Source organism: Drosophila albomicans, chromosome 2L, assembly GCF_009650485.2.
Source record: "Drosophila albomicans strain 15112-1751.03 chromosome 2L, ASM965048v2, whole genome shotgun sequence".
NCBI classification, from domain to species: Eukaryota; Metazoa; Arthropoda; class Insecta; order Diptera; family Drosophilidae; genus Drosophila; species Drosophila albomicans.
The window spans coordinates 10,687,512-10,707,793 of NC_047628.2; the positions used below are offsets into that span (position 1 = coordinate 10,687,512).

General features: G+C 33.2%; 1 protein-coding gene across 8 annotated transcripts in view; it reads left to right on the forward strand.

Moving 5' to 3' along the window:
- LOC117565334 (putative uncharacterized protein DDB_G0277255) overlaps positions 1-20,282 on the forward strand; it is a 61,840-nt gene that overhangs the window by 5,376 nt on the left and 36,182 nt on the right. For 7 of the 8 annotated variants that reach the window (XM_034244383.2, XM_052002586.1, XM_052002587.1 and 4 more), the window contains exons 1-3: positions 11,495-11,606; positions 17,235-17,637; positions 20,088-20,267. In XM_034244383.2, coding sequence (XP_034100274.2) covers positions 17,565-17,637; positions 20,088-20,267 — 253 coding nt within the window. In that variant the 5' untranslated portion in view covers positions 11,495-11,606; positions 17,235-17,564. Of the gene's footprint in view, positions 1-11,494; positions 11,607-17,234; positions 17,638-20,087; positions 20,268-20,282 lie in introns of those variants that run through there. The other variant, XM_052002585.1, reaches the window with a different exon arrangement.

Genomic DNA, 20,282 nt, shown 5'->3' on the forward strand with positions numbered 1-20,282 from the left:
ATGATGGTTGAGAATCTTCTCACATCACATGGGATGCTTCGTTGGCCATTTTTATAAGCCATTGTTATGTGGTCGAGGAACGAGGCAGAAACAACAGCTGAAAGATCATGTGTAGATATTGCTAACCTTTGAGAATGTTGCGTAACACAAAAAAAAAAGAGTTGTGTCTACTATGTAATGAATAGACTCTTGTATTTATTATAATCATTTCATAAATGCTAAAACGAACTTAGTTTTTTGTCGGTGAGAAGTTAACGAACCAAATAGGCGAAAGAATCTGACGAGTTAGCTAGCATCAACTTTTGGCAATTCAAGTGTTTAAATTCATGTAAATATTTGACTTATTTAATCGATTTCGAAACTCCTTACAAATTCTATTATCCCTTTATAGAACCTTATTTGAATTATTAATGTTTGATTGTGTCTGAAATTCAGTAATATTTCTCAAACACTTTTACAAACAAGTTAAAAACTACTCTTTTTAAATAATACGATATTCTACAAATAAATCAAAAGCATATCACAAATTAATTAAAAAAAAATATTTATTTAGGCGAGCAAATTGCTTGATATTTCCCCAACACTTGTATTTAATTCATATTGAATACTTGCTGTTTACAAATGTATTCACTCGAGCGTATTGTCTGCCATTTCGAATGCATTGAGCTACCTCTATTGAAACCCGAATCGGATTACTCAAGGTGTGCTCTGGTTGAACAGAGTGCGAGTATCAAGTGTTGAAAGTCGACACCGAATTGAGTTGATATACAAAACGTGTGGAAGAAGCTTCAGTTACTCTACACAATGAGGAACTGTAAATAACGCATATCGAATTGGTGTTTGTAAATATGGTGTGATTAAAGATTATGAACTGAATGAATGAGCACTCAAATAAATAAAAGCCATAACTCTGAGGCATAGATTTGGAGCATAGCTAACGCATACTTGTGTTTCCTCAAAAAGCATTTCCCCACTTTCAACGCTCTCTAAACTAATTGTTATGCGCATTTCCAAAAAGGCAACGCAGCAGCAGCTTCAACTGGTAACTGGCAACTGGCAACTGGTAAAGCAAATCAAATGCAATCACTTAACAATTTTAGACGCCCCATTTTGGGGCCGGGCGCGTTAAATGGATTGTCCGGATCAGCTGGCTTCGCTCTTCGCTCCAATCTTCGACGGGGGGCAGCAACATGAAGGCCGCAAGACCGGCACTCGAGACCGGCTCTCGAATCCGAATCCGAATTCGAATCGGAGTCTGAGTCTGAGTTTCTACTCGAACACAGACCACATAATGACTAATAATGCTGTCGATTTGCATGCTAAAAGGCAACAGACACAACCAGAGCTTTAACTATGTCTTGAGAAACGGCATCAACAGCAGTAGAAGTTGAAAACTGGTTTTCTTTCTTTCAGATACTATGTATATAGTATTTATGTATACACATTGCATTTTGAAGTCGCGCGATTCGAGAAAAATGAAACAATTGTTAAACGCTTTTGTCAGATCCGGTCTAAGATAATGCTACAATATACAGAAATTAAATGAATCGTTGTCTTTGTTGCCTGTATCTTTTGCTTAATGGCCTGAGATCTTTTCCTACAAAAATAGAGATATGAAGAAGAAATACTTTACATTTTTAGGCAGATAAAACATATCTAAAAAACTTCAGCTTAATTGATGGGAAAGACACAAACTTTAATTGTGATTATCTTTCTCTTAAAGCAACTCGAATTTTTTCTTAGGATTGCTAATGGCTAAAACTGACTTTAACACAACTAATCATTTATCATAAAATCGCCAAAAATCTGTGACTAAAATTCACAATTTTTCATTATGTTAATTGAGGATAGAAAACATTTTTAAGTATTGATATTATTTTACTGTGTTTCATAGTATAAATTATCAATTGATACGCAAATTAAAAGCAATGCAGATGGATGCCTTTTGTTTTAGCTTTAATAAAATATCCTGAAGAGAGATCTCCAGAAGAGATAGTTTATATTTTTGTGCAGATAAAACATATCTATAAAAGTTCAGTTTTTTGTGGGAGACAAACAATTGAAGTGTGATTATCGTTCACTTAAGATAAAGTAATATTTATCTTTAATCTACATTACTAAAAGTGACTTCAAAATTTTGTTCAAAATTTGTAACTAAAATTAATAGTTTTTCATTAAGTTACTTTATAATATCAATTAAAAATTGATACGCAAATTAAAAGCAATGCAGCTAAAAATAAGTTATTTATTGATCTATTTTCCCAAAGAAAGATAACCATAAGAGATACTTTAAATTGGATAACTTTAATTGTGATTATCTTTCTCTTAATGCAATGTGAATTTAACCTTAGGTCTGCAAAGCTAAAAGCAGCTCTAATACATGTAATAACTTATCATAAAATCATCAAAAATCTGTGACTAAAAAGTAAAATTTTTCATTAGTTAAGCTCTGATATTTCTAAACTATCTTTAATAATATCAATTAACAATTGATATGCAAATTAAAAGCAATGGCGGCTTAAAGGAATCTATTTGTTTTAGCCTTGATCCATTGATCCATTGCATTTAGTGCCACATCAACTTCAAATTGTACCTCTAGTTAACCAGCTCGAATCGATTGAAGCCAATAACAAATTCGTAACAAATTGCAAATTGCCATTTGGCAAATGAACGTTTTGAGTTTTGGCCATTCCGACACGTTCCAAGCTCAACAGAGATGTGTAAGTACTAATGCCAACTAATTTCTTGACTCGTTTTACTTTTTTGTATCTCACTCTCTTTTCTCACTATTCGTATCTGTATCTTTGGCCTGGGCAGCGTAATTGTTTCTATTTAGCTCTTGATTAGCATTAGACTAGACCCGGAGTTTGTGGAAGTTTGTCGAGTTGCGAAGTTGCGAAGTTACGAAAAGTTGAATGAACCTCGGACGGGATTCTTTTGAAATCATCACTCAATTTGTTTTTCTTTGTTAACACTTTTGCTGTTTGAGCTGTTTTGTCGAAACTTCCGCCATGCAATTGGCCACAGTTTTACAATGGCTTTAATTGAAAATTCATTTTGTTAATTTGTTGGCAATTAAAGTGCATTTGATTGAGACTTTTGCTGTCATAACTTTCACCATTCAAATTAATATTATAAATGATCATTTCATAAGTGACTTGACATCTCTTGCACTTCTCTTGCTCTTACTCTTACTCTGGCTTGGCTGTCAAGTTGCCTATCTGCCCATTATGCTATTGGCCCCTGACAATGGAGCCCACAACTAGTGACAATCGACAACAACAACGAACAACGATCAAATTGAAAACGGTATAAACTAAAAAACACAAAATTAGCGTTACGTCCGCTGATGTTTTGACACAACACACACACTCTGTGTGTTATGTGTGTGATGTGTGTAAAGTGTAGGTGTTTGCTTGGACGCGGTCCGATTTCTTTTTGTTTGGTTTCGTTTTGTTTTGTTTTGTTTTTGGCGTTTATTTTTATAGTTCGACTACCCCTTTTGGCTATCTTGGCCTAAATTTGCATAATTTATGTAATTTCTGCCCATTTTTTATTGACTCTTATTCATCTATAAACAAAATATGTGCTCAACTTCAGAAACGCGTGTTGCCCGCGGCATAGTCAATATTTTTTCTCTCTATGCTTTACTCTACGATTGCAATAAATATTTGGCATGTTGTTTATCTCAAGCAAGTTGACTTTAATCCCAAGTTTATATATAGACTTTGAAGTATGCTACATTTGATATTTGTCAGCTTCGTAAACATAAATTTGCTGATAAACTGAAATCGCGATGAGTCATGTTTCTGACTTAGGCCCTATTTCAATCATGACATTATTAAATAGGAGAAATAAATAAATCGCATTGTTTTTAATTATAATCAAACAAAGGCCATGCTTGTTTTATCTTTGTTTATATTTCTAATCGGATTTTAGTGCGAAATCATTTTTAAAAACTATTTCGTAGAAAAAAAAATACGGGGCATAATATAAATAAGGATTTTTATGACGATGAATTTGCGAAATTTATGCTGCTATATTTGTTGAGCATGGGAATTTTAAACATTTTTCATGTTGATTTAAAATAATGCTTCTTCAATTAGTTACTGAAACAGTTGTATTCATTTTAGCTGCCAAGCACTTATAGCTTTTCCTACAAGATGCAGGATTTTTTATGATTTAGATTAATATAATATAATATAACATATTTTAAAAGATTACTTCTTTCTTAACGAATACATTTACAAGTCTTTTTATAAGAATGTTAAATTATTAAATCATTGCATTAATTTCTTCATGTAGTTAAGTAAACATTTATAAAACTTTTATACATATCCTTAAAGGATTTTAAAATCATTGCATTCCTTCTGCAAATAGTCAGTGCAACATTTTGATTCGTTTTACTTGTTGATTAAGCTAATTCATGTATTTGATGAAGGAATTTAAATCTTAACATCATGATAATTTTAAACACTGTTTTTGTCGCACCCTTAAGGCTTTTTTCATAAAGAATATTTTTAGGTATCTGCATGTTTTGGTGCACTATAATTTCCATGCTTCTTTCCACTCTTCGGGCTGGTAAAATTCCATACGTCTGCCATATTATTAAGTTATCAAGTCTAATTAATGGCAGCCTTGGCAGGAACGTTTCACTCTTTGTGTTCTTGAGACTTTTTTCTTTTTTGTTGCTGTTCATTTTGGTTTTGGCAAAAGGTTTTCTCTGTGTGTGTGTGTTATAACAGCACTTTAAGAGCCATGTCAACTTGTTTCCCAAGCGAATAGTGTGAACAGAAGAAGAACTTTTTGTTCAACTCCAGAGCCCAGAACAAGTGTGCTAAGAATAAGAATATGCATGCGACAAAATATTCGAATATTCACAGACTGGAGATGACCTTGTTCCCACAGAAATAAACTGTACAGTGGCTACTTTTGTAGCCCCGTTTTGTTTAATTTACTTGACGACGATTTCTGTTTGTTGTTACTTTTGTGCGGTTTCATTTCATTTCGTTTCGTTTACGAAAGCAATGCCATCAGCAAAAGTAGAAGGCAGAATGAAACAGAAAAAATAAATAAACTTAATCAAGCGACCGCAGAATGAAGAAATCAAAAGGTAGCCACGATAAATTCAAATCAAAGTCGGGTCTAATTTATGGGCTAGCTTCCCAATGACTTCGACTGGAGACAGTCGAAGCACGAAGCATCTGCAATCGTTGCACGTAGCTTTTCCGCTGCACCCACGTTTCCCAGCTGTTGTCTGATCTGATCCACATGCTGATCTCTGAGTGTTGGTTGTGTGTTGATTAAACGCCCACCTACTTTCCCGGCGTCATTCCGTTTCGACTAACTGGGCTTATCACTTTGCCCGCCTGACTGACGGCCATTCAAGTGTTGGCTTTTGCGTTCTTAACTGCCACTTTGCTGCCATTCTCATTCCCATTCCCGTTCCCGTTGAGGCGTGTCATCGCCTACGTCTTTGAAGCTTTAGCTTCTCTTCTGCATTCTCATCCATTGTTGTTGCCTCTCCCGTGCGGATCTCTTGTGCTACTTCCAAGCAAATTTGGCACACAGTATTTCCTCCTCGTCTTCCTCCAGCTGCTGTTGCTGCTGCTGTTTCTCAATCTCATTTTCTCATTCCGCAACCAAGACAAATGTTTGTCGTTCTGCCTGTTTGGCTGCCTCATCTTCTTCATTTTGCCATTCAAAATGTTGAATTTTTTCATTTTTTACTTTTTTGCCTAATGGCATTTTTATGCATTGCAAATTGTGCTGCGCCTGTGTTTCGGTTAGGAATTTTTTGTAAAGTCATATAGTACTGAAAAAAAACGCGAAATTGAGAAAAAGATGACAGAAGCACTGACAGTGCCTCTCCAGAGGTCTAAAACTGGCACATAATGGGCGTTACCCAGTTCCGAGATAAGATTGATTTATTGCTGGACTCGGCAAAACTCTTGCACTAAATGAGTTGTGGAAATAATGATGAGATGTAACTTAGGAAAGAACTAGCAACTGTATATTTTCATTACTGATCCGTTCAGACTAAGCTGATTTTGCATATTTTAGAGGAATGACACATTCATCTAGAATTCAAAACATGATCAGCAAGAACTCTGTGTCATATGGTGAAATTCTTCAATCAATGAGTAAGAATGCTGAAGAATACTCTCAGATGTGCGTGACTGTGAAAGACTAAGAATTGATTGCGAAAAAATGGTAATATTTATGGATAAATAAAGAATGCAAATTATAATACTTAGAAATAAATTTCAAAAATTTAATTGTTCAAAATATATTTATTTGACGTACAGTATTTCAATATTAAACGAGTTGGTATACAGAATGGATAACAAATTAAAAATATTAAAATAGCTTAATATTATCTATAAATATAAAATTAATTTAAATATATATATAGAAGAAATATAACAATCATCTTTTTATTATTATTTTAGAATAACTATTGTTTGGTAATCGTCTACTGCAATCCGGTCTTAGTTGCTTACGCTGAATGTAGTAATATATCAATATACCAAATGTATGGTTATTTAAAGTATTTTTGTGGTATGTCTTCGGTATATTTATGGAATATCGTTTTATTGTATTGGGAAGCGTGTATCTCACAGTCGAGCACACACGATCGTAGCTTTCTCACTTGTTAGAACTATTTTTAATATGAAAATTAATCGATCTGAAAAATGGATGACGTTATGTTAGCCTTGCTATAGTTTAAAAGCAAACATATTTAGTAGAATTCATTAGAATTAGATAATATCAATAAATATTCTATTCTAGTTTTAATGAATGAAAAGCAGATTATTCTAAGCAACTTTAAATCAATAAAATCAATGTTGAGTCAACCCACGAGAATCGCAAAAATTACTACAAAGTCTCTCGCTAGATCTTCACAATGAGCTCGATTTTATTCATTCATTACGCATTTGGAATAATTGTTAAGACGCATTAAGAACACGCTACGGTTGCTAAGCCGAAACGTAAACAAGATAAATGCCGATTTATACAATTATTAATAACAACAGCAGCAGAAAAGACGAAATTCAACAATAATAATGAGAATAGCGACAAAGTGAAGTGAAGCAAGCTTGCAAATCGCATTTTTGCATAATGACAACAACGATGACGAAGATGAACTCTATAGTTTGTCAAGTTGGGAATCGAGAGTGAAAGACAGATTGGAGAGGGAGGGGAAGAGTAGCCTAATAAATTGCCACACAAAAGTCTCAACAAGTTTTGCGGTTTTCCCACGAGTTTTGTGTGTGTTTTTTATTGTTGTGTGTTTTATTTTGCATTTGCTCAAGTGATTTAGCGATTTAGTATTTGTTGCCCATAAAATGTCACCAGTTACACTGCAAGAAATAAAAGTGTGGCATAGTTACGAAAACAGGAATCGACATCGAATCGAATCGAATCGAAATGTAAAGAAACCGAAACTGTAATTAAATTATTAGACCACAACAATTTGGCCGCAAGGTTGGCTGTGAAACGCTTTGAGCATTTCATTAGAGCAGAAAATATGATTTATAATGAGCTAAGCGAATTTGCATGAAACAAATCCAAAAGAAAAACCAAATCAAAGCACAAAAACAAAAAACAGAAGGCGTGCCACAAAACACGAGATCAATTATGTGCTCAGACCCTGGCTTATATATGTATGTATAGAGGTATAGATAGGTAGATGTAGAGTCCGTCTATTTACCACTTGCATTCACTTTTCATATCGAAACTTCCTGCTATGCGCTGACGGTGAAAACTTCCAGTTGAAATATCTCAACGCGTTGCACAACTCCTGAGAATGGTCGAGCAACAACAACCACAAAAGAAACAAGCAACCAGCAAGCAGCAACAAGCAAGCAGCAAACAACTGCAACAATAAACAATACTCGACGCTACCTTTGGCGCCGAATTTCGTAAGTTTCCCGCAACTGAAAATGGCCAAAAGGCAGCCTGAAGAAGCCACAGCAATTGCACAAAATAAAAATTCATGTAAAACGGTCAACTTCCCATAGCGACAAAACAATCCAATACCCTGTAATCAGTCTGTTGCAATGGGCAATGTTGCAAGAAAGCTTCATGAAAAGAGCTCAAATTAAGCGTATTAATTATAAATCGTGATTGAAAATATATTTAGAGCTGCTCACACTCTTCTTATTTATGTTACTTATAATTTAGAAATTATTATAGAGAAATATATATGGTGATATTTAATCATCTTATTTATTTTAGTTATTAGTGTGAAATTGGTCATTTATATGATGGTAGAGAAAAATATAATAATAATTAGTCTTCAATAAAATAAATTATATTTATTTGTTTGAGTTTCTAGTTAATTTATTTATTTATTTCAATGAAAGTGATTTCACTCTAATAGAGTGTCGCCACTAAATAGCGTATTTAACTTTATGATAAATTATATGATGTTATGGTTACACGTTAACATTTTTTTATTATGCTGTAAGCCATAAATTATACATTTTGTATTACCCTTTAGTCAACACATTACAGGGTATCTAAAACCAAAATGAGATTGCAATTGTGTAAAGCTTTATTGTGTAGGAGTTGAGAGTTCGTCTTTGACTTGGAGTTGAAGCTAGAGTTTTTAGATCTACGTCGACAATTGTTTGCACTTTTGTATTAAACTCTGTTTGAGACAAAGACAAAGACTTTGGGAGCAGACGAAAATGTTAATGAATCTTTTAATTTTAAGCTGCAAATCAAATGGAGCTCTGACTCACAGACAGTCACAGCCACCAAGTTTTTTTGGTAGCCAGACAGAAAGTGAAAGTCCATTCATCCATCTCCAAAGTGTGCAAAATAGTATGAATAGAAATGCGAGCGCGCCTTTTGTTTAAATTTTTCGTGCGTTTCACACGCAAGTTTATTACACTTTCAACTTTGACAGCGAGTGTGCGAAAAAAAAAAAAAAAAAACAGCGCACAGTCAAAATCAACAGCAAACTAAACAACAATAAAAAAAAATGAGTAACAAAATGTAAACTGCAATCAGAGAGTTGGTAACCGAATCAGACTTGGCGAAAGGTGTTAAAACACATTCGATATGCATAGAGTATATAGTGGACTATATAGTATTCAACAGTCGAGGAATGAGATCACTTGGGTCAATTAGCTTAAGCAGACATTCAACTTGGGAAGAAGCTTTGACCACGAGTTGAAAATGAAGGAAATTCGAAATTGGAAATGTTGAATGTCTCTTCAAATGCCAATCACGTTGACCGATTTATCACTGTCTACCTATAAACAAAAAACCTTTGCTTTTCTACACTTGCTAAACGCTGTTATTTTGTTGTTGTTAACACTTTTACTAATACAACGTATTAGTGAAACTTAAAGACAAAGGAAAGCCTTGCACAACTCAAGTGATAAAGCAATTTACTTTAATGTTTTATCTGATAACTGGCAATCGGAACAATGCAAGGTCTTCAAGTGCATCAAGATATTTCTTTAAATAACGAGTTATACTCGTAGTACTCTTTGTTTTATCTTGTTACGTATAGTGATTCTTGTTTAGATAAATATTACTATCTCTATTATACCGAAGAGAGTCTAATATGTTTTCTTACTAGTTGTGTTAGTAATTATGTAATACTTAAGTTAGATAATATTTTAGAATTTGTTCTGATATCACTTGATAAGCTGAATCCTTCTAGAAACTCTCTGCTTTGGCTGACAATCTTCTACATTTTGGTTTATTTTGATTGTAGCACTTCAACTGTATACCAAGTATAGTCTTTGGTATATTTTAACATTTTTGCGGTATATTGTGTAGTATATTTTAAGAATAATACCAAACTGTTTTGCTTTTATTGAATATGGTTAGCGGGTATCTCACAGTCGAGCACCCTCGACTGTAGCTTTCTTACTTGTTTTCTTGTACGACTTTGCAAACTTCAAGTTTTTCAGAATTTAGACATCTAGGTATATTTTAGTATATTTGGTTTATATTATTTGGTATATTTTAAGAATAATACCGCACTGTTTTGCTTTATTCGATACGAGTAGCGAATGTCTCACAGTCGAGCACACTCGATTTACTTCTTTTACTATGAGTCTTTACCAATTCCAAGTTTTTAAGTTTTTAGACATATTGGTGACACTTTTTTAGGGCTTTTTATAATAAACCAAATACTGCACAATTAGAATAAAGTGAAATTACTCAATATAGTATATGTATATTAAAAGATCGCAAATATTTAGTTCCATGAAGTTATTATTATACCATACATTAGAATATTCGCTCGAAGTTTTCATACTTTACAATTTCATTAACACCAAATAAAATTCTAAAATTACACTGATATTGAGATAGCATCGCTGCTCTTGACTGCAGCTTCAACTAGTTGTAAATAATGCTGAGAATAGTTTTGCTACTCGTATAATTTGATAATTGAATCGTGATTAGTTTTTCGTGAAGTTTGCAGCGTGTTTACTTAGCTCGTTTATCAATCGCCTTGTGCCCAATGTTCCGCAGGTATCGCTTAGCACAGTAATCAGACTGTGATATGATTCGTGTGATAAGCCTTATCACAGATACGTTCTTACGTAGTTCTTTGAGTGTGAATTTGAGTGATTCGGGCGTGCTGCACTGTGTGCTGACCAAATGGCTGACCAGTTTGGTTTTGCCAGCTCGTGTGGAAAGAGGAGGCGCGTCATGCCCCAAATATGTGGTAAGCGGCAGCAGCATCAAGCGGCATCTGCAAATGACTTTGTTCCCGAATGTGGTAGCAATACTTTTGCTTATTTACAATCATTATCTGCCCGCATCCCACTTCTCTGCATCTCTCTCTCTTTCTCTCGAGATTGCATCGCTCGGCAGTCGCACGATTCGCCAATTCGCCGATTCGCGCTGCGTTGAAAAATATTAAATTGTAAATAAATACAAAAAGGCAAAAGCAAAAGAATTATGTTCGTGTCGCCGTCGACGCGGCGAATGCGATTGTATTATAGCGACTGTGACTGTGTGTGACTGCGTCTGTGTTGTGTTTTATTTTATTTTGTTGTTTTTTCTGTTATTTTGTGTTTTTTTTTTTTAGTACATAAGTTGTAGTACTCAAGCGCACCTCAGACGCTGCGGTCGTTGGTCGGAAATGTCGTTAGTTGTTGCCTTCACTTTTCGTTTCCACATTGGTTTTTGTTGTTATCGCGACACACACCTTTCGCCTCCAGGCCTCCGCCGCGTGTGCTAAACGAACGCTTGTTTTAGTACTAAATCGAACACTGCGAAAATTGGCAACGAACCCGCATCGAACATTTTTTAACTTTTTGCCCAATTTCTCGCGCATTTCCTGTGTTGTTTGTGTGTGTGTAAATTTTTGTTACGCTTATCACAGCGCACAATTTGTTATGTTATGCATTCAATTCTATGAAAGATAACAAACAAACTATAATACGACATTTAACTCTCTACATAATGAGCTAAATACGAAATAAAAAAAATAATAGAAAATTGTATATATGAAAAAAAAAAATAATCGTGCTTGGTGTTAAAAAATATATTGTGTGGTTTTAGCACATCGTTAAAGGATTACACAGAAAGCCAAAGCAAACGAAACATCCGATTCTTAACGAACACAGGTGAGAAATCTGCACTCAGTGGGCGTGACTTGCCAAAAGTAAACTCCGCTTCTATATATGTATCTAAGAGATAAAGAACCTCAGGCTTTTGTGTTGAAAAATTATGACTATTGCAGCACTGAAGTGTGTGTTTAATGTTGCAAAAAGCTTTTAAATATTGACACTTGGCTTAAGTTCGCAAGTTGATTAACTGAGAAGATTATGAAAGCTTTCTAAACGCGTACTAAATGAAAAGTGATCTGGCTAGGCTTTTACAAAAGTGCTTCAAATGAATTGTAAATCCCTAAATTTAGTGATTCGTGCTTCCAGCATGTTGCGGTACAACTATTTTAGTACTTGTGTGCTAAGAGTAATTTTGCAATGTGTGCAATAAGGAGTTTTAGAACAGATGTACTAAAAAGTACTAAACTGTTGAAAACTGCAAACGACTTTAGTTCAATATGAATATACAAAAGTATACTAAATACTTTCTTTAAAGCATGACTCAAGTTTCCATTATTTTATAATGCATAAATGTAAATATATAAAGTTGTGTTAAAATAGTGTTGATGTTGAAATCTAGCTATATTACAAATAAGCTCGTCATGTCGATAAGAATAACAATAATACCATGAAATCCGAAAGCACACACAAATGTTTTTATATGTGGGCATTTTTTCCCTCATTGGGAATACTTATTACGATATTATATGGCTAAGTGCTGCGATACTTGGGTCATGAAGGCAAGTGATTCATTTGACAATAAGGAAAGAGGCGCGCCGCGGAGCAAAACAAACGTGCTCACATTGTGCATGGTCGGATGCAAAACAGAGAGATCCCCTTTATTCCATAATTCACTTGAGCTTTGTTGTTTATGAAAGGCCAACAACTGGCCACAACAACAACAACAGCAAGAACAACAGCAGAAGCAGCAGCAGCAAGAAATTGTTCAAAATTTATATGAACCAAAATAAACAGAGATTCATAAGCAGCGCAGAGAATCGAAGCAAAGGAGCCAAAAACAGAAACAATGCGTAGCCATGCCGGCAAAAAGAAACAGAAGAAGAAAATGAAAACACACACAAGAAAGTTCGATATGCTTTGCGAAAGGGGTTGATTAAAAGATACCCTCTCATTTTTTATTTTTATTTATTATAATTTTTATCTCCGTTCTTTTGAAGTCAAAATCTTGTTGCTTAGTTTTGTTAGCAGTTGATTTGTTATTATAATTTTATAATCTTATTAGAGTATTTATTTAAGCAATTAAGTCTGGTGATCAATTATAAATTGAGTATCGATTTTTATTAGTATTCTATAATGTTATTTGCTTCTTTATTTAAGATACAATTAGAGAACCAATTCAGAATTAAGTATTTCAAATGTAAATTTATTGCTATAAAATTGCAGCTTCTAGTTTTTTATTTGTTAAGCAATTTTTTTTATTGCATTTAAATTTTTAGAAATTAAACATGTTATGCAAATAAAAAGTGAATGCTTTTATTAGGAAGTGAAGAGTGAGCATCTGAAGTTAATAAAGCTTATAAGCTGATAGGTGTTAGAATCACTCAGCGGTCTAATCGACCCTCTTCTAACCATGCTCTCAGTACAGGGTATGAGAAAATCAACAAAATACGAAACAATTTATAACTGCACATTTCTGTGGCAAGTGAACTTTTGCAATTAAAAAAACTGCTGGCAACTGGCAACTGGCAGACGGAGCGTGATCCCAAACAGCTCGGATAATACAATAGAAGGCCAGATGGCCGCAGCTAGAGTTTTAAACGCTTTTCCGCAATCTCTGACCAAATACTTTACGTACACACTGTACGCACGAACTGTGCGAAGAGGAAGATCAACCAGACTACTATCTAATAAAATAATTTATGCTTTTCTAAGAACATTTTCCTGCCCTTCTCGCTGTAGTTGTTGTTGTTGTTGTTATTGTCGCTTCTTAGGCCTCCTTTTTTTTTAGACATTTTATTTATAGAAGAGTACGAAATGTGACGCATTTCGTTTAATTTGGCATGTGAACTTATTTATTTATTTATTTTTGTTGCTTGTTGGCTCGCTTTTCGTTTTTTACTTCGAGTGAATGACTTGTGTGCGCTGTTTTTTCTTTTTGTTGTTGTTGTATTTAGTACATGTGACAATCTCTCTCAATTGAACAACGCATTATCACTAATGAAATAGCCCCTGCAGACGACACACAACAATTGTGTATACACGAAAGTATATTTGTAACTTTTTCGTATATCATTTGCCTTCCTCATGTGTCGTTTTTTCGCACTGTTCCAAAGTTCAGGGTAGTGGGCTTAGTGGGCCAAGAAATTGATGGATGCATTGGGCAAAGCCAAAAGTAAATAACTTCCGATTTATAATTATTTTTATTGTATATAGGGTGTCTCTTCGACCGGTAACTTTCCGTCATATGTACAACATACAAAGTTACTTCTATCTTATCAATTTTCTCGAGTATCTCTGTTAAAAAAAAAAAGGCAGCCTTCAACTTTTGGTATTGTATACAATTATTCTATCTCGTCTCGACGATAAGCTGTCGAGGAAGCCAAAGATACAAGATTGATGTCATTCTGCTGCTGTGATTTTTCTGTTGCCTACTCGATGCCATCTAATACCCTACATGTGTTTTCTTTTTCCTCCTCCGTTGGTTTGTTCGACAGCTGTCAAAGTGTTCTGTTTACAGCCAAGACCATTTTGAATATTGCGCTGATTAATTGGTCATGATTTGTTACAGTTATGACAGCTTTTCTTATTATACCAAGAAGAAGCGGCTTGAAAGTGAAAACTGTTGAAATGACGTAAAATAAATCTGTTCTAAACAGCGCCAACATTATAAATAATCGTTCAGCTGTTGATGCCGCTGTGTCATGCATTGGCAAAATACAAAAAGACGTCAATATATGGGGTGCTAAAAGTGTGCTAAATTGTAATACTTTGAAGTCGAAAGTGTAGATTCAGTTCGAATTGCTTAATTGTCCGAAAAGTGTGTTCTAAAACATTAAATAAATCGTTCAGCTGTTGACCCTGCTTAGTCATGCATTGGCAAAAGACGTCAATGTTTTGGTGTACTAAACATGTGCTAAATTTCATTACTTTGAAGTCGACAGTATAAAATCAGTTGAATATTGTCTTATCGCTTGAAAAGTGTTGGGTTGTTCAAGATAGTGAAATGTATTTATTAAAAAAAATCACAAATTGCTGTAAATCACTTTTCTACTTCACATAAATCTTCGATTTTTTTAAAGGCGACAGCAATAAATTTCAAGAAAATAAAGCAAACATAATCCACAATGCTTAAGTGCCAAATTGTTCAAGGTTGAAGCTGATAATATCAGAATCAGTATTTAAATGTTGTAGATTATAAAGCATATGACATAAATTGTGTACTAAAAATTAGTTAACTGTACTAAATCACTTAGAGAAACAAGTCAATAAATTTCAATACCTCTAAAAGCAAATATAATCCCCAAATTTCGTAGCTCTAAAATCACAGTGATTGAGTTGTTCATTAAACCAGACGAATTGGCAGACAGACGTCCGTCACGTTCAATAATAAATATTTTGTTTAGGACGGTGTTTTGCTTGTGAATCATTATAGTACACAATTTGCAATCAAGCCAACAACCTGATATTGAGCCAATGCCTGTCGAATGATTGAAATCAATCTATTGCAATGATATTAACACTAGTCACTGTTTACCTGGCAGTGCCTTGACATATCTCTTGGATCTCAAACAATTGGCCTGTTTATTTCACAATTCTATACTCGCACTTTTTCGCCCAAATTAAATTTCTTTGTAAATTTTTGTGGAGCGCGGATATTGTGCAATATATTGTGTGTATATTTCCAATCGATTTATAAATAACTTGAGTTTACATAGCACAAATTGCGAAGTAAACAACAGGTCGAATGCCCCAAGTGACGTTAAGGCGAAAACAAATTTTCCCTGTTTATATGGTGGAATCGAATGAAACTAAATACAACAAAATTGAAATGCCAGAACAGTTCTCAACTCAGCTCTCTCCCGTATGACATTGAAAAGTGCGGACAGGGAATTGGGTTATCGCTTGTTTTGCTCCATGTGCTGCTCCGATGTGGCGTGAAAATACTTTAAACAAAATCTAGAAATTGTAATTTATACTATGTACTCAAGTATTAAATGCAGCCTGACAACACAAAGCAAACAACTACTTGCGACTCTCGAGTCTCGATTCGCCGATCAACGATCACCGATCGCGTCGATCGCCCACTGAGCGAATTGCAGTTTGACGGGAGCCGATTTCCAATTATATTTGTATTCATAATTTATATTTATAGTACATTTCGCCATGTGCACAGCATACAAAACTATATATTAGCATTCGACTGGAGCAATTAAATGCGCCCACGTCTCATTATTAATCGTGTATTGAGCTTCGGGCACCATCCAAGTCTTGACAACATCAACTAAAATATGCTAAAAAAGTTATTTATTGTCTCTGAATTGCTTGTCTTTTATGACACTCATTAACATTCTCTGAATAGATTCATTGAGAAACATTCCTAAATGGGGTTTCTGCATTTCAAATTCTTCGTTGCTTTAGGTAAAACATATTTTATTAAGTAGGTGAATTAAGTTATTCATTTGAAGTGTACCAAAAACGGAGAGTTGTATAAAAAGTCTTTCTAGCTTTATTGAGTCTCAATTTTCAACAGTGGGTATATTGTTAGTCAAAAAAGGGATTTCATTTACATTTTTATTTATCAACAATTTTATAAACATCAAAGTGCTCTAAAATTTTTTCTATATTTCGTTTTTCCCTCATTTTACATTTTGCATACTTTATTGTAATTCAAATTGTTTTTTCAAAACTGACATATGTGTATGGTCATGCATTCATTTAAAAATACTTCATCAGTGTTTTGAATTTTCAAATGTGCCAAAGTGTACTAAAGTGTTCTGAACTTGATATTATTTATAGTAAAATAATTAAAAACTATCGTTTCTAATGTATAATACACTTAAATTTGATATTCTTCATTAATGATTTAAATATGCAAAATGTTTGAAAAAGTACTAAAAGTACTAAAGTGTTCTAAAATGTTATTTATTAGATTTTATGTTTGCATTGATTATAAAATAATAATTCTTATTTTAAAAAGAGACGCAAATAACAAAAGTACCAAAGTGTACTAAAATGCTCTAAATGTGTATTGACCAATTCGTTAATTTTTATTATTATTTATTAAATAGTAAAGCTAAAAACTATGCAAGAAACGAATGTATATTAATTCTATTTAAATATTTTTCATTAACAATTTAAATTGAAAAATTCAACAAAAGTGTACTAAAATACTTTATATTTGTATGTATTGCGTTTCTTGTTTAAATTACAGTAATAATAAGCAATATTCATTTTTTGTATTGTATAAAAAAGGTTGTAAGGTATTATTCATCAATGATTTTAAAATGTACCAAAGTGTACTTAAATGTACTTAATTTGTATTTATTGCATTTTGTTTTTCGAATTGCAGTAAATATTGGCATTTCCAGCCTTTTTTTGTGACCACATTTACTGCGACTGTTATCACCAATTTGTACTAACGTTTTGCCATTGTTGCGGTTTTTGTTTTGTTTGGTTTTTTCGCAGATATCGTTTTCGCTTATCGAAAATACAACAAAAGTCTGTACCGAATGCTGCCGCCAAATTGCAGAGTAACTCAAACTGAAAATAATTGCGATAAGGCAAATGGAAATAAATGGTACTATGTGCCTCAGTTGCATTCAATGAGGAGAACCTGAAGAATCAGAAACGAACCGATGTGATACTTGGAGACTAAGCATTGCAACAACGATATAAATACATTAGTGTTAACCATTTAGCGCTAGATAAAAGCTACATAGGAATACCACAAGCAGATATAATTCTACTTCTATTCGTACAAAAAAGACTTGAGCTGAAACACTTGCCAAATTCAACATGGAACACTTGGATCTGGCTGGTTATCTGAACACACCAGTTAACTGGAATCTGGGTGCATTTGAGCACCAAGGTGAGTGCAATACTGATAATAGTTTTATATATTTTTGAAGTGCTGGATGAAGTGATTTAAAAGACTAAGGAAATGACCTATAAATATATAATTCAAGAAAGCAATTTAATCAAAAAAAAGTTATGTACTATATGCCACCTAGTTGATTAAAAACAGAAGCTATAAATAATGCTGTCGTAATCAATGACGCTGCATAGCTTAAATAATCCTTCTTGAGTTGTTATAAACAATGAAAGCAGTCTGCGGTGCCTTTGCTTGGGTTTTTCTTATCTTTTTATCTTTGACATATGACACTAGTTTTAATTTTTTTGCAATAGAAAAACTTAAGTCTAAAGCTCTTGCGATCTACTTTACTCTATTCAATCCATGAAGCTTAAAGTTAAACGATTTAGTAGGTCAAGCTATCAGCAAGCTTTAGTGAACTTTGAAGGCTCATATTACACAATATTGCTCTTTTGAAAGCCTACATGTATTGGATTAAGTTAGCATTAAGCTTTTATCAACTTTGAAAGCACTTTTACGTGTACTAAATCATTTCGATTATAGTTTCAATTTAATAATTATACTCAACATTTGCTTAAGTAGCAATTGCTCTGCTTCTTCAAATTAAAAGTTAATCTCTTACAGTAACTTGCAGCCAATGTCATTAGTTGCACTGTCTGTGATTAATGTAGTCTATTAGTGCCGCTTTAGACTAATGTCATTGGCACACAAACATGCTCAGCTGGTCACTTTTATGCCCAACGCTTTATTAATAAATTGCATAATTAAGCGGCATGATTCATGCCGAATGAGGCAAAAGCAGAAGCAGAAGCAGAAGCAAAAGATGAGGCAAAGTTTGTCGACTGAGGCGATCCCGATGCGGGCGCATTGCGATAAGATCATTGCAACAGTTGCAGTTGCAGTTGCAATTGCAGTCTTTGTTTTTCTCGTTGTTGTTGTTCTGACTGTTGTTGAATGGAGGACTGCGAGATTGCCGGTGCCTGGGGCCGGCATCAACGATGCGATGTTATGCTGTGTGCAGACTGTCGCAGAATTCTACTCGACAGTTGTTTGATGGCAGTTCAGTTTTGTGGCAGGCACAGCTGGAGACGGAGCTGCAAAGATGCGCAAATGCCAGGCGCGCCTTCTAAGTACGCGGAATAATAAAAACAATAAAATTAAATGATGAATAAATAACATAATTGATATTATATTTAATCTAATAAATGATGAAACATAAGAAATAAAAAAAAATAAATAAAGCAACAAAGTATAATAAATGTTTATGATTTATAATTTTCTTTGAAATAAACAATCAAAATGACAGTCCAAGGTCTCAGCAGCCATGGGCTTCAATAAAAGTTTGGCTTTAATCGAAAGTCACCTTCGTCAATCAATTTTAATTAAAAAAATTAATTAACTAATAAAACCAACAGTCTAATAACAACTGATAATAGAAAAATGTAAATAAAGGCAACTTTTAAATTCGCCAAATTCTGATTGCCAAAATAATCGCAATAAAATATGAAATATTAAATAATATATATAAATGAATGAAAAAATTTTTAAAAATTCATTCAATTCATTTAAATATATACCACTAATAATAGATAAACAATATACGATAAATAATAATAATAAATAAAACTTACCATTAATAACATAATATACGACAGTATATGAAAGAAATATATTATAAATACTTAAATGATATTTTCATTACCAAAATAATTGCAACTAAATATGAAATATTATTAAATATATATAAATAAATATTTTAACAATTCATTTAAATATTGAGCAAAAAAAAAACAAAACAAAAAATTACTGCTATATTATAGTATATACATATAGTAGTACATACATACATATAAATACCTAAATGTCTTGCTAAAAAATATTTATGATAATTGAAAATATCTTGCAATAAATCATTATTACTATATAATAATAATCTAACTGAATTGAAATTATCAAAATTAAATTCGGCTTGCAATAAATAATTTTTAATAATTAATAATAATCTGATTAAACTGAAATTCTAGTTAAAGAAAATACAATAAATATATAATGACTGATAACTAAATTAAAAAACCAGTTTAATAAAATAAAATATAAAATAATTTCGGAACGCTAAAATACTTTTTTGTCAAAGTCATAAAATTTTTAAAAATATTAAATGCTATATAAAAATTTTAAAATATTAAATTGCAAAGATTCTATTACTCTTTTATTAATAAATAATAATAAACTACATTAAAAAGGTAGTATAACAAAATACATATAAAATAGGTTCTTATGAAAATTCAACAAATTAAATAAATAAACAAATATAAATAAAAGTAAAACAAATTTTATGAAAGAAAACATTTTTCACTAATGCCTAATAAGAATATATTAAAAAATAAATAAATAAATAAATTCCACCAATTTATTTTACTAACTGAACTTTGCTTTTAAATTTGCAGATGTGATGGACTTGTCGAGCTCACGGCAAATGCTGGAGCCCATCATGGAGGAGACGTCCGAGGACGAGGAGCATGCGCAGAACAGTTGGAACGGATACGAGCATCGTGGCAGCTGCGGCGGCTTCTGGAGCTCCGCAGAGTCTGAAACGGGTTCGGTCATCAGAGTCGAAATTAACAAGGGTAAATATAGTGCCA